This window comes from Nannobrachium achirus (genome assembly GCF_963921795.1).
Source record: "Nannobrachium achirus genome assembly, chromosome: 14".
In the NCBI taxonomy this organism is placed as follows: domain Eukaryota; kingdom Metazoa; phylum Chordata; class Actinopteri; order Myctophiformes; family Myctophidae; genus Nannobrachium; species Nannobrachium achirus.
This window is the reverse complement of record NC_137821.1, coordinates 10,527,169-10,539,287: the sequence shown is the minus strand read 5'-3', so window position 1 is coordinate 10,539,287 and position 12,119 is coordinate 10,527,169. Positions and strand designations below refer to the sequence as shown.

General features: G+C 42.1%; 1 protein-coding gene across 4 annotated transcripts in view; it reads right to left on the bottom strand.

Moving 5' to 3' along the window:
• The window catches only part of camk2d1 (calcium/calmodulin-dependent protein kinase (CaM kinase) II delta 1), a 161,343-nt gene that overhangs the window by 56,666 nt on the left and 92,558 nt on the right, over positions 1-12,119 (bottom strand). For all 4 annotated transcript variants that reach the window (XM_080741296.1, XM_080741295.1, XM_080741298.1 and 1 more), the window contains exon 5: positions 3,748-3,813. In XM_080741296.1, coding sequence (XP_080597422.1) covers positions 3,748-3,813 — 66 coding nt within the window. The remainder of the gene's footprint in view (positions 1-3,747; positions 3,814-12,119) is intronic.

Below are 12,119 nucleotides of genomic sequence, written 5' to 3'. Positions count from 1 at the left end.
AACTTGTTCGGGATCGGCACTGGAAGGGTTGTTGTCATTTTTTCGCATATAAAATATATCTAGCCGTTCAGATATCTTATGTTACATCAATATTGTTCATGTTAACTGGTTTGTTTATGCTTATATTCATTCTAATGATCAAAATCGCTATGATTTATCACTCGTTTTCCACCGCAACTCACTTCCTTGTTTAGCAGCAGCCGGCAGCAGAATAGCTGACAGGAGCAGAGAGAGAGAGAGAACGTCTCTGTCTGTATTCCAGGCTACGGTTTGGGTACAGCACAGTACGATTCGGCAACAACACATATGTAGTAAAAGTAGTAAGAAAAGGCTGCATTTCACAAGTTTGAACCGTCATATTGAACAGAGAACCGTTGCATCCGTAATACACACATCAACCACACCAAACACAGGCAGTAATAAACAGTCAACCCTCCCAAATGACAGAGAGCTTAACACACACACATAACTAGGCATGCCACGATTCACTCAACTCACGATCCGATTCACCATTCAAGGTTCACGATTTTTTAACACAAAATTGTTTTCCACAGAAATGACAGAAATATATATATCATTTTAATTATTATTTCTCTTAACCCTCCCTCTCCCCAAGCTATTAATCTCATATGTACTACATTTTCATAACATTTATGATTAATGATAACTGTGATTATGGTAAGCTCACATTTCATATTAGACACACCATAATTCGTTAGCCCCCCCCAAAAATCACGATTTGTGTTTTTAAATAAATAGATTTGAATCGTGAGCTTTGAATCGCGATTCAAATAGATTTTTTCATGAATCGTGGCATGCCTACACATAACAATCAGAAGAGACTAAACACACATTTAATAGCTATTGGAAAGACAATACAAATCTAAAATAAACAAATAGCACAAACCCTAAACCCAAACACAGAATCCACATCAATTCCATCTTATTTATGTCAATTGATAGTTGTACGCACACAGTTACAGACCCACAGGGGTCTAAGTTGAGACTGGTGACAAAACTCTAGATACAGGGGTGTCGCACCAAATTCTGGGCCCTGGGTACAAGGATTCACTGCGGGCCCCCCATGAATGTTCTTCATAGGGGGAGGGGGTTTAACCCATTTAGACTGGGAACGCATTATTTTGCGCTTAACTATTGAAAAAATAGCAGATATAGAAGTTCAGCTTGTAGATCTGTTATTTTTGAAAAATCGTGAAAAAAGTATTTGAATATTTCAAATCCTTCTAAGGATTTTTTGAAAAACCTATGTTTCTAGGTCAGTGATGCAAAAACCTTTTCATTTGAAGGACCCCCAAAATGAAATGTATTTGGCCACGGACCCCCATCTAAAAATATTTAGTTCCAGGGAAAAAATGTTGTTACATAATGTTCGCTTAAAAAATAAATCTATTCAAAGATTTGCACACATTTTCATGACTTTTCAAAAATAGCAGATCTACAAGTTCGCATATATTTATAAATAAAATATTAAATAAAAAATATTAAATAATTAAGGCCCCTCCACCTTGGGCCCTAGTAACTCAGTCCCACTTTTCCCCCCCTTGTGACGCCCCTGTCTAGATATTTGAAAGTCAAAGACTCGTCCGCAGCGGACAAAAAGAAGATCATAAACTCAGGTCATGTTGTGCTCTTTAACGACTCTAATCATGGTAAAAAACGCCCGTGAAATAACCTTTAAGAGGTTCCATCATCAGTAATGAAATGTCAATTCCACCCGCCTTGAGTTCACAGACGTTCTCATTAACACTCCAAGCTTTTGGGAGAGGCAGACGTTTTTAAAAAGAAATAAAGCATCAACAAGATTGCGAAATTCTGTGGATTCTGTCCTGTGGTTTTGGGATTTTTTTTTCTTCTCTTTTTTCCCTTTCTTTGGGGGGAGGTACAAAACATAACAGAGAAACATGAATCGAGGGAAAGCCAAACAGCAGATGGCAGGAAAATCAAAGAGAAAGGGATTTTCACACACACACACACACACACACACACACACACACACACACACACACACACACACGCACACACGCACACACGCACACGCGCACACGCGCACACACACGAGAGACTGCATATACGCGTCATGTAAGCACTCCGCTACGGCTAATAATAGAACCGTACGTTAATGTACACGCCGACGATGAATGAATTATGTATGCACAACAAAAACTACAGCTGACTTCCATTCCCTAGCTGCTAATAATAGAAAGTGGAGAGAGAGAGAGAGAGAGAGAGAGAGAGAGAGAGAGAGAGAGAGAGAGAGAGTGAGAGTATGCAAATGTACTGTATGTGTGACAGTAGGGATGGAACGATAAGCGATATTATCGTTTATCATGATTAAAGAAAATTAAATCTTCACGATAATCGTATCGTGAAGATTTAAATTATGGTGATATCGTCCTCCGTCATGCACTGGGATCAATTCTTGATACAATATAAGTTTTTTTTTTCACTCTATCAAATGTCTTCGCCCAAAAATAGCCGATCTACAAGCTCACAACGCGTCGCATTGCGATGCTATTTTTTGGCAAATGTTTCGCCCCAGGTTAATAGATTTGAATTATCGCGATAATATCGTAAATCGCCATTTCTTTTGTCACAACAATCGTGGTATGACATTTTCATATCGTCACATCCCTGTGAGAGTGAGTGAGTCATTCTACAGTGTGTTCCTGTCAGCTCTAATGTGCATTAAAGAGGTGCTGTACGGGAGTGTTAAATAGCTCTGTATTCTGACAGTAGTCATTGCTGCAGAGTGTCTGTTCAGTAACGGGAGTCTCCAAAGTACATATCGTCACTGTCGGGCAGAAACCTCGTATCTCCAAGTTTCAAATGTCTAAATTTTTTCTCAAATCAAAGCCCTGCTTCATCATAAGGCTGTCGCACAAAAGTAGTGAAAACAGCAGATCTACAAACACACAACGCCTCGCACCGCGAGGCGTTGTGTGCATGTAGATCGGCTGTTTTCACTAGTTTAAATCATTTTAAAATGATAAATGCAAAACAAACGGTTTTGGACATACAAGGTTTTCACCCGACAACGACAATATTCAGGTTGGGATACCAACTCTGCCTTAACCTCGATGACCTCACAGTCTTATGCCAAGGGGGAAAAAAAGTAATTTAGATAGCATGTTACATAGACTGTGTGTGTACTGCGTTTGTAAGTAGGTAGCTGTGTGTGCTTTAGCCCGTAGCCCAATCAGGGAACGTCATCAGTAACAGCCAATGAGGGACCAGCATTCCTGGCATCGCCAGTGGTGATGCCAGTTGTGAGCGCACCTCATTTTGGCCAGTTGGCACCTCGACAGAGCGCAGTTATAGTTAACTGTAATATTATACGGATGACTTCTGATGGCTCTTGCTTTACATAATGAGTTTAAATTACTATTTATGCATTTGACGTGTAATTGTGTTGTCCTTGCTTACTGTAGGTCGCTCTGGATTAAGATTGTCTGCAAAATGTCTAAAGGGGCAAGATTTTAACATTTTGGTAAATAAAATGTTTTAATGATTATCTTATTTGAAAGTGAAATATAACTTTAAGCGCCACTTTTTCCGCTTCACTTAGACATTCGAAAGAGGTGAAACCGCGCGCACGCACGCGCACACACGCACGCACGCACGCACACACGCGCACACACGCACACACGCACACACACACACACACACACACACACACACACACACACACGGACAAAAGGGTTCAGAGGCATTCCGTCACACACTGACCTGGCATCAGCTTCACTGTAGTACTCTCTGGCTACGATGTCCTCGAACAGCTCCCCACCTGTCACTCTGAAAGACACACAGACACACAGACACACAGACAGACATAATGAGCATAACGATAATAAAAGATTAGCTTTTGAGTGAGAGCATGTACCAGAGATGGAAAAAGTACTTGCATATCGTTGTTGTCCGATGAAAACCTTGTATGTCCAAAACTGTTCGTTTTGCATTTATCATTTAACAAATTATTTAAACTAGTTAAAACAGCCGATCTACAAGCACACAACGCCGGTGTTGTGGTGTTGTGTGCTTGCAGGTGTAGTGTGCTTGCAGATCTGCTGTTTTCACTACTTTTGTGCGACAGCTTTGTATGATGAAGCAGGGCTTTACTTTGCGAAAGAACTGTACAAATTTGAAACTTGGAGATGTACAAGGTTTCCGCCCGACAATAACAATATTTTACTTAAGTAAAAGTATCAATACTGCACTATAGAAATACCCCGTTACAAGTAAAAGTCTGGAATAAAAATAAATGTACTTTAATAAAAGTATGAAAGAGATGGCATCAAAATGTACTTAAAGTAGCCTACATTGTGAGCTTGTAGATCGGCTATTTTCAAACAGCCTTAGGTACAAAATAGGGCTAAAGTGCTTCATGTATGTTTTATAATATTATAATTTCCAAAGTAACTAGTAACTAAAGCTTTCAAATAAATGTAGTGGACTAAAAGTACAATATGTGGATCCGAGATGTATTGGAGTAGAAGTAAAAGTATTGGAAAGAAATATTCAAATAAAGTACAACTACCTCAAAAAAGTAAAGTGCTAAAGTACATGTACTTAGTTACTTTACACCACTGCATCAACACGTACATCATCATTGGAAATTGGCCTAATATGAATCCCAGTGCTGAGCTCTTATTCAATCAGCAGATTGACTCATCCACAGCGTGTGGCCACTTTGGAAGGACTTTTAGTGGAAGCAATGTGATCAATGCCGTTCTTAAACGCCCACGACCGGGTTCGACCCTGCCTTCTGACGGCTCATTAAAGTCGTGCTGCGATATGAAAAACTCTGCGCTGCCGTCGAAAGGTCACACACCAAGTCTTCCAGATGAAAGCCATAATAGCCAGGGTTGGATATCGTCGTTGCCAGGCAGAAACCTCTCATTTCCATATTCTAACTGTGTGTTTGTTTTTTGGAGTTATAGCTCCAGCATCTGGCTTTGTCCGGTCAAAAACCAATGGGAAAAACGTGTTAACACTTCTTGGCTACTAGATGGTGCTGTACCATAAGTTATGAAAGACCAGTATCACATGGGTTAGTCTGGGTAGCCAAGTGCTTCAGTGAAACATGTGACAGCAAAGAAATCAGCTGATTGGCTGTTCAGAAAGGCTAGAGAAAACTCGACAACTATCCACAAGTTTCTAACGTCCCATCGTGCATTGCGCAGAAGGTGTGCGGCAGTTTCCGGCGTCGCAGCCAAGTGTGATCTACAAGCTCACAACGGTTGCATCTGTGACGTGAGCTTGTATGTCTGCTGTTCTCCGGGTGTGTCCCACACATACATCTAGAGTAAATTCTCACGGAAACAGGTGGATACATTCCTATAGGATGATTCCCCCTGCTGCACAGTGTGTGAGTGTGTCTGTGTCTACACTATTAAGTGGGTTCCAGACAGTACGCGGTCACCGCCTCCTAGTAATTCATTTTCAATGAGAGGTGGGCGGCTATTCCGGCCGTGCAGCGAAGTTTAGAGGCGGCGAGGCGAGCGGGTGCAGTCCTGTGAGAATCCCCGCGAGCGTGCTCGTTTGTGCATGTGTACGCGGGCGGCGAAAGATGGATTGTGTTCATCTTTGTGAAATACCGCGCGGTGTTTACTCACTGAGCGAGTGTGTTTGTGTATCACCGCTGCGCGGCCCCGCAGATCCAAGCGGGGAGCCCCAGCGGCAACCGTTGCCCGTCTGTAGAGCACCTTATTCATTGCTCCAGTTAACTTTTTTTCTCCCGATTACAAGACAGCCATGTGATTATTTTAAGACCATTCTTTTGTTTACCAACTGGTCACATGGTGCATTCGAGCTGCCAGCAAAACAAACAGCCCAAAGTTTGTTGTCCAGTTGAAAACCGGGGGGAAAAAAACTGTTAAAAAATGTTCCGGGACCAAAGTGTGTTGTACACCAGGGTCGCATTGGCTAGTGGGACGCTTGATGAAGATAACTCATGAATAGCACTGCTCACTTCACACTAGGATTCTTTGGTAGATGAATGCCCTACTTGATCATACAAAAACATCAAAAGTAACAGATCAGCGACACCCAAACTTCCTTGCAGTATACTAAGAGTAGGGTCCCTTGAGGGGCCTCCCAAATGAACCCTCACAGGGGTCTGTAACTCTGAGAGTGTAGAAATTGTTCCATTTGTACACTCTCAAAGTTATGGTCTTTGAACTTTCACACTAGAAAATAGTAATACTGTTCCTGAAGAAACAGTGTGGGTTCAAGGGAGCACGCCAAGTACAGTATGATCATGAGATAGATTTGTGCTCATCATTATATTGTCCAATCAGAAAAGGTAGCAGATAGGGACATGTGACATCAGTGTTTGATACAATAGAAGCAACACTGCATACACAAGGTCATACGAACAAAGTCGCATATTGGAGCAGCTAGCACCGCTCAAGAAGCTATACAGCAATGAGCAAAACAGTTGGCATGTCCTCCTCTTACCCTTAGCCCACAGTCCAAACACAACAGCTTGCTTTGGGGCCCTATAGCTGCTCTGGAGTGATTATCTTCTCATTATGTTGCTGTCCCCGTGTGGCCCTCCCTCCCCCCCGAATCCCTCCTTGAAATAGTACTTGTGCGGGAAAAAAACCCGGAAAACCCCCATCCCTGTGAATCAACCAGTGTTTAGAGAGCGAGAGAGAGAGAGAGAGAGAGAGAGAGAGAGAGAGAGAGAGAGAGAGAGAGAGAGAGAGAGAGAGAGAGAGACAGAGAGAGAGAGAGAGAGAGAGAGAGAGAGAGAGAGAGAGAGAGAGAGAGAGAGAGAGAGGAGAGAGAGAGAGAGAGAGAGAGAGAGAGAAAGATGCTATCTTTGCTGAAAAGTATCCCAGCGCCTGTGGTGATTTCATCACGCAGGCACGCCACTGAATAAATGTGTTTTGCACACAACTGGTCTGGAAGTGGAGTGTAAATGTAGCCATGAATGAGACGCATTGATTAGAAGTTACGCCACGTCCTCATGCTTTCCATCCCGTTTTTTTTTTACACATGCGTGCTTTGCACACAACAACATCCACAGCTTTATGGAACCATTCTTAAAGGACCGTTTCAACCGATATTCATACTGAAATCTCTCGTCTCCATATTCTGACTATTTGTGTTTTTTTCGTAAATTAATGCATGTACTTGATCATCATACTGTACAGCGTCACACGTCCTGTCAGTCCTATCGATAAGGGCATAAAAGCACCAAAACAAATGAAGAAGATCTGCAAGCTCGAAACACTGGGCGGTCCCGTTCTGAAAATAGCAGGTCTACAAGCTCAAAACGCTTGCAGATCAGCTATTTTTTTTCTTCTTTTTTTTTTAAGTACAAGTGCTCTAAGAGAGGGGTTCGGTGGTTTAACTGTCTGGAAATACAGAAAAGTACAAAAGTTCTGGCATCAAAATATACATACAGTACAAACAGCGCTCAGATTAAGCCACGACAAGGCTGAGCACTCACAGCCGGTGAGAGAGTAAATCACAACTCCTTCAGAAGGCCCTCAATAAACTGGAAGCAATGTGCCTCGCAGCTGTCCAGGGAGAGAACGCGCCACGGCTGCCAAATGCACATCGAGTGATGGAGAGTACTTAACATAAGGAGGAGATATTGATTGTTACATTAACACCATTGTGTGTTGTCTTTATTGACCTTACACCGAGAGCTACTTTATAGCCGCTATACTGTATATTGGCCTCTATTGGAGCAGCAATAGTATCAAATATCAAATAAATCCATAAAATAAAACAAAAAAATGAAGATTTTTCAACCTGTGCCAATTGCCTAAGCTGTAATCCTGGGCTATGCTCTCCCTCTGCCCAGAAATGAGTTCATGCTTCCTTCAGTGCATGAGGAGTGATCACGCCACTTCTTATCACCTGCCAGGGGAGAGTTTCCTCCTTTCTCCTCCATCAGGTTGGCCAGGGGGAGGCATTATAGAGACCAGGATTACTGCATGTACCTAGCAGGGTACCTCGCCTAAAAAAAAGATAGTCTACTTCTTTTTAAGAAGTAGTGAAAATAGAAGATCTACAAGCTCACAATATGTTGCGATGTGACATGTTGTGAGCTTGTAGATCTGCAATTTCTCCGAGGAGACATCAAATTCTCATCCTCGAGCAAAAAACTTTTTTCGAACCACTGCTCTAACTTGTGGATTGGCTATTTTCGGGGAGAAGAGATTTGGTGTGGTGGCAAAAAAAGAAATAAAAAAAGGAAAAAAAAAAGAAAAGGAGGGGACCAAGTATAGATAGACCCTTAGGATTCCAGGTAAAACAATACGGTTGTGAGTGTTTACAAATGAGTGAAGCAGACATCGTAAAGAGACAGAGAGGAGAGTGTGGCTTTTTTACTTTATTAGGGTTCTGCTTTGTGTCACGGTGCCTTACCCCTGCTGGATGGGAGCCCACAATGATCTCATATTTACCATGACCGTTTCTATATTTAACCGGGCTGGATGGGAACATGGGCGTGGGTCCACAGCAGGCAGTGAGCTCATATCTTACCATGAAGCTTACACACTCCAGTGGGACGATGGCCATAGTGTGGAGTAGATGTAGTGAAAACACAATTACATCAGAAGCAGGGATGGAGCCTAGCCAGGGTTGGCGATGGGGCTTTTCTGTGTGGAGTTTGCATGTTCTCCCCGTGTCTCCTAGGGTTGATATCCTCACAAAAACATGCAGTAATCCTGGTCTCAATAATGCCTCCCCCGGGCCAGCCGGGGCGCTTGATGGAGGGGAAAGGAACTGGTTGGAATAATGTGTTCCTTCCACGCACTACGTCCATACCGGGGAAATCCCCACTGTCAGGTGAAAAGAAGCAACTTGGACTCCTCATGCATGGAAGGAAGCATGAGGTCAGTCCGTTGTCTCCCCAGGCGCGGCAGGGGGAGAGCAGAGCCCAGGATTACATAGGCAATTGGCACTGGGTGAAATGGGTTACAAAATCGTGGGATACAAATTATTTAAAAAAAAAGAAGCAGGGATGGAGCTCGAAACCTGAGCCTGTGACAAACTCTAACCAGGGTCTTCAACAGGGGGTCCTCAGAGTTACTCCAGGGGGTCCTCCAAATCTTCCAATCCTTTTATATTAACAACTTGAACCCTAGTGTCCATATTCTGAGAACTGTTGCCAAAAATAGCCGATCTACAAGCTCACAACGCCTCGCGCTGCGAGGCGTTGTGAGCTGGTAGATCGGCTATTTTCGGCAAAGAGGTTTGGTGTAGAGGGGGAAAAAAGAGCAGACAAAGTACAGAGTAAAAGGTCAGGTTTATTAGGTAATGACGGCTCAAGTGGTTAAATATCTGAAAACACAAATTGACATGGATCCAAAATACACTGAGGATCGTGCTGTCAAACGATGAAACTATATGGAATCTATGAACAGGTTGTGGTGGTCCCTGCTTCATCTCTCTCTCTCAACTCAGGGGTCCCTGGCCTGAAAACGTTGAAGACCCCTGCTCTATAACAAATGTATTGAGTACCCGGTATCAATAAGCTTTGGGCTTATCAAGCCTGTTATCACGCATAGCGGCCCGTGACGTCATGTTTATACAATCAAGAGGCGATCAAGAAATTGTTACAGTACTATTCAAAAATATAAAGCAACCCTTATTACACATTAATGAAATGTTGTTTTAATGATATTTAACAATGATATTTTGTTACTTTTGTCAACAACAACTGGCCAATAAAAATAAAAATAATTGCGGCACCTTTACTAACACGCCAAGTTTAGCTGCACTTGAACAACCATTCCAGGCTGCCATATCCAGCCCAAGAAACCGTAGAAACAAAAAAACTGACAAAACCCGATGTGCCCATGAGGACTCCCATCTTTGCCATAACCTAGCTTTTGCTGAACTGACTCCACTGGAGGAAAGGAGAGAGTTGTAATATGGGGTGCAACCTTTTGCTCTCCTTTAAATGAGGACACGTCCCACTCGAGTGCCAATAAACCCCAGGAAATGACTGGAAAAATGTCTGCATGTAGTAGGGTGCCTGCGTGTGTGCATGCGTGCGTGCGTGCGTGCGTGCGTGCGTGCGTGCGTGCGTGCGTGTGTGTGTGTGTGTGTGTGTGTGTGTGTGTGTGCGCGTGCATGCGTGCGTGTGCGCGTACGTGCGTGCGTGAGCGGTCTGGGTCACTTCCCATTGCCTTTTAGGTGTTCTCTGGTGCAAACAATAACAACAAAAAAACATTGCCAAGAGTAAATGATGTGTACGGGTCACGGCGGAGGCAAGAAAAATCAATTAGGAGAGACACGTCACGTTCAATTTACATATTCATTTGGAGGTCCTTGACATGAAAAAGGTTTGAGAATGACTGTGGTAGACGATACACACGAGGGCAATAAAGGCACGATTTACCAGATCCACTTTAATAAATTGCACCTCCAAGCTAAGAAAGTAATCGGTTCATTAGGCAGCAATTAAATTGTTTCTTAAACACGGCGGCTAGGTGCCCACCCTGTCTGGAGGGTCTAGGTGGTCTGCTAAAAGAGTGACTGTCTTGGGATTCAAGAGTTACACAGAGTTAAAGGGATATTCCACTTTCAAAAAACTTTTTTGTCATTGTATGGTCTAATCAGGCTTTTATGAACACCCTGAACAGTTTTTAATTTGCTTGATTCTCCCCACACACACCCATTGTAACTTCAAACTTCATTTTAACCATGATAGATTAATTTAAAAGACCCATTCTTTTTTTCTGGTGACTCATATATTACCCTTCTAATACGTGAGCAGGCCGTGTTTTTTTTATAACTTTTTTTTTTCATTTATTTTTAATAATTATGTTTTTGTATTTTTTTTTTCATTTTCCCAAAGAATTATTACAAATAAATGGAATAAATTATTGAAAAAACACGGCCTGCTCATGTATTAGGAGGGTAGTTTGCGTCACCAGAAAAAAAAATAATGGTTGTTTTTAAAGGTGTATTCAGAGATAATGAAAGTGGCCGGGGGTATCTTGTCCCTTACTGGCCTTACAGTGTGGAAATGTTTAGTTGTTTTATAGATTTTTATAGATTTTTTTACACCATTATAATGTTCTCGTTTTGGTCATTAGACCCAATCACTGAATATCGGTAGGCCTACGTCTCAAGCTTCAGGATATGTATGATACTGATTTACTACAAGACTGTGGCATTTTATGAGTTCAGTAGTTTACAATCTAGGCATTTAGCAGACATTCTTAATTCAGAGCGACTGTGGTTCTCAAAACTTTTATTTTGACCATAACATAACTACGGCCATACTCTACCCTGATTGGTCGAGGACTGGCTGGCCACCTCTGAAAACCGAATCTAGCTATGCTCGAAGTCCTTATATGGTCAGCAAACATTCTAGTGAGGAGAATGAATGGAAAATGTACCAATTATATTTTTATTTGAATGAAATACAATCACTGAATATACCTTTAACACATTGACCGCCATTTTAACATACCTCCGTACTCCCACCTGCCATTCGTCTCCATAGACTTCCATGTAATTGGGTGTGCACGGATCATGCACACCCATGCCTAGATAATGCACCACGTGTGTCCACCTTGCTCACAGCTTTCAAACAAAAAAATCCGAATGGAAATCCGCTCAGGCATTCCTGAGATAACAGCCACTATGTTTAACAAAGATGGCTGCCAAAATGGCTGCCATGCTTGAAAGATGGGGTTGCTATGGGGGTTAAACATGAAATTTCGCGATTGCTATCATGCTTACTCCATTTTTTGGGGTCAAAATTTAAAAAAAAAAAAAAAAAAAATTGATTTTTTTTTTTTTTTTTTTATTCTCGGGACTATCGGGCCTGGCGGGGAAAGACATTGGAATAATCTCGGGACTATCGGGCCTGGCAGGGAATGAGTTAAGAGTTCTGTAACTCTTGAGAATGTACAAATGGAACCACTGCCATTCAGTAATTCGGTCCAGGGTTCCCACGGTCAAAAATATTTATATTCCAGTACTGGAAAGGTTTTGGAATTTATCAAGGGTCCTGGAAGGTCCTGGAAAAAATAGCTATGCATTGTCTTTGGTTATTGATACCTCTGAAATTACAAATTAAACATGGGCCAAATTGTCAAATATTAGAGGCAGAAATTTTGAAA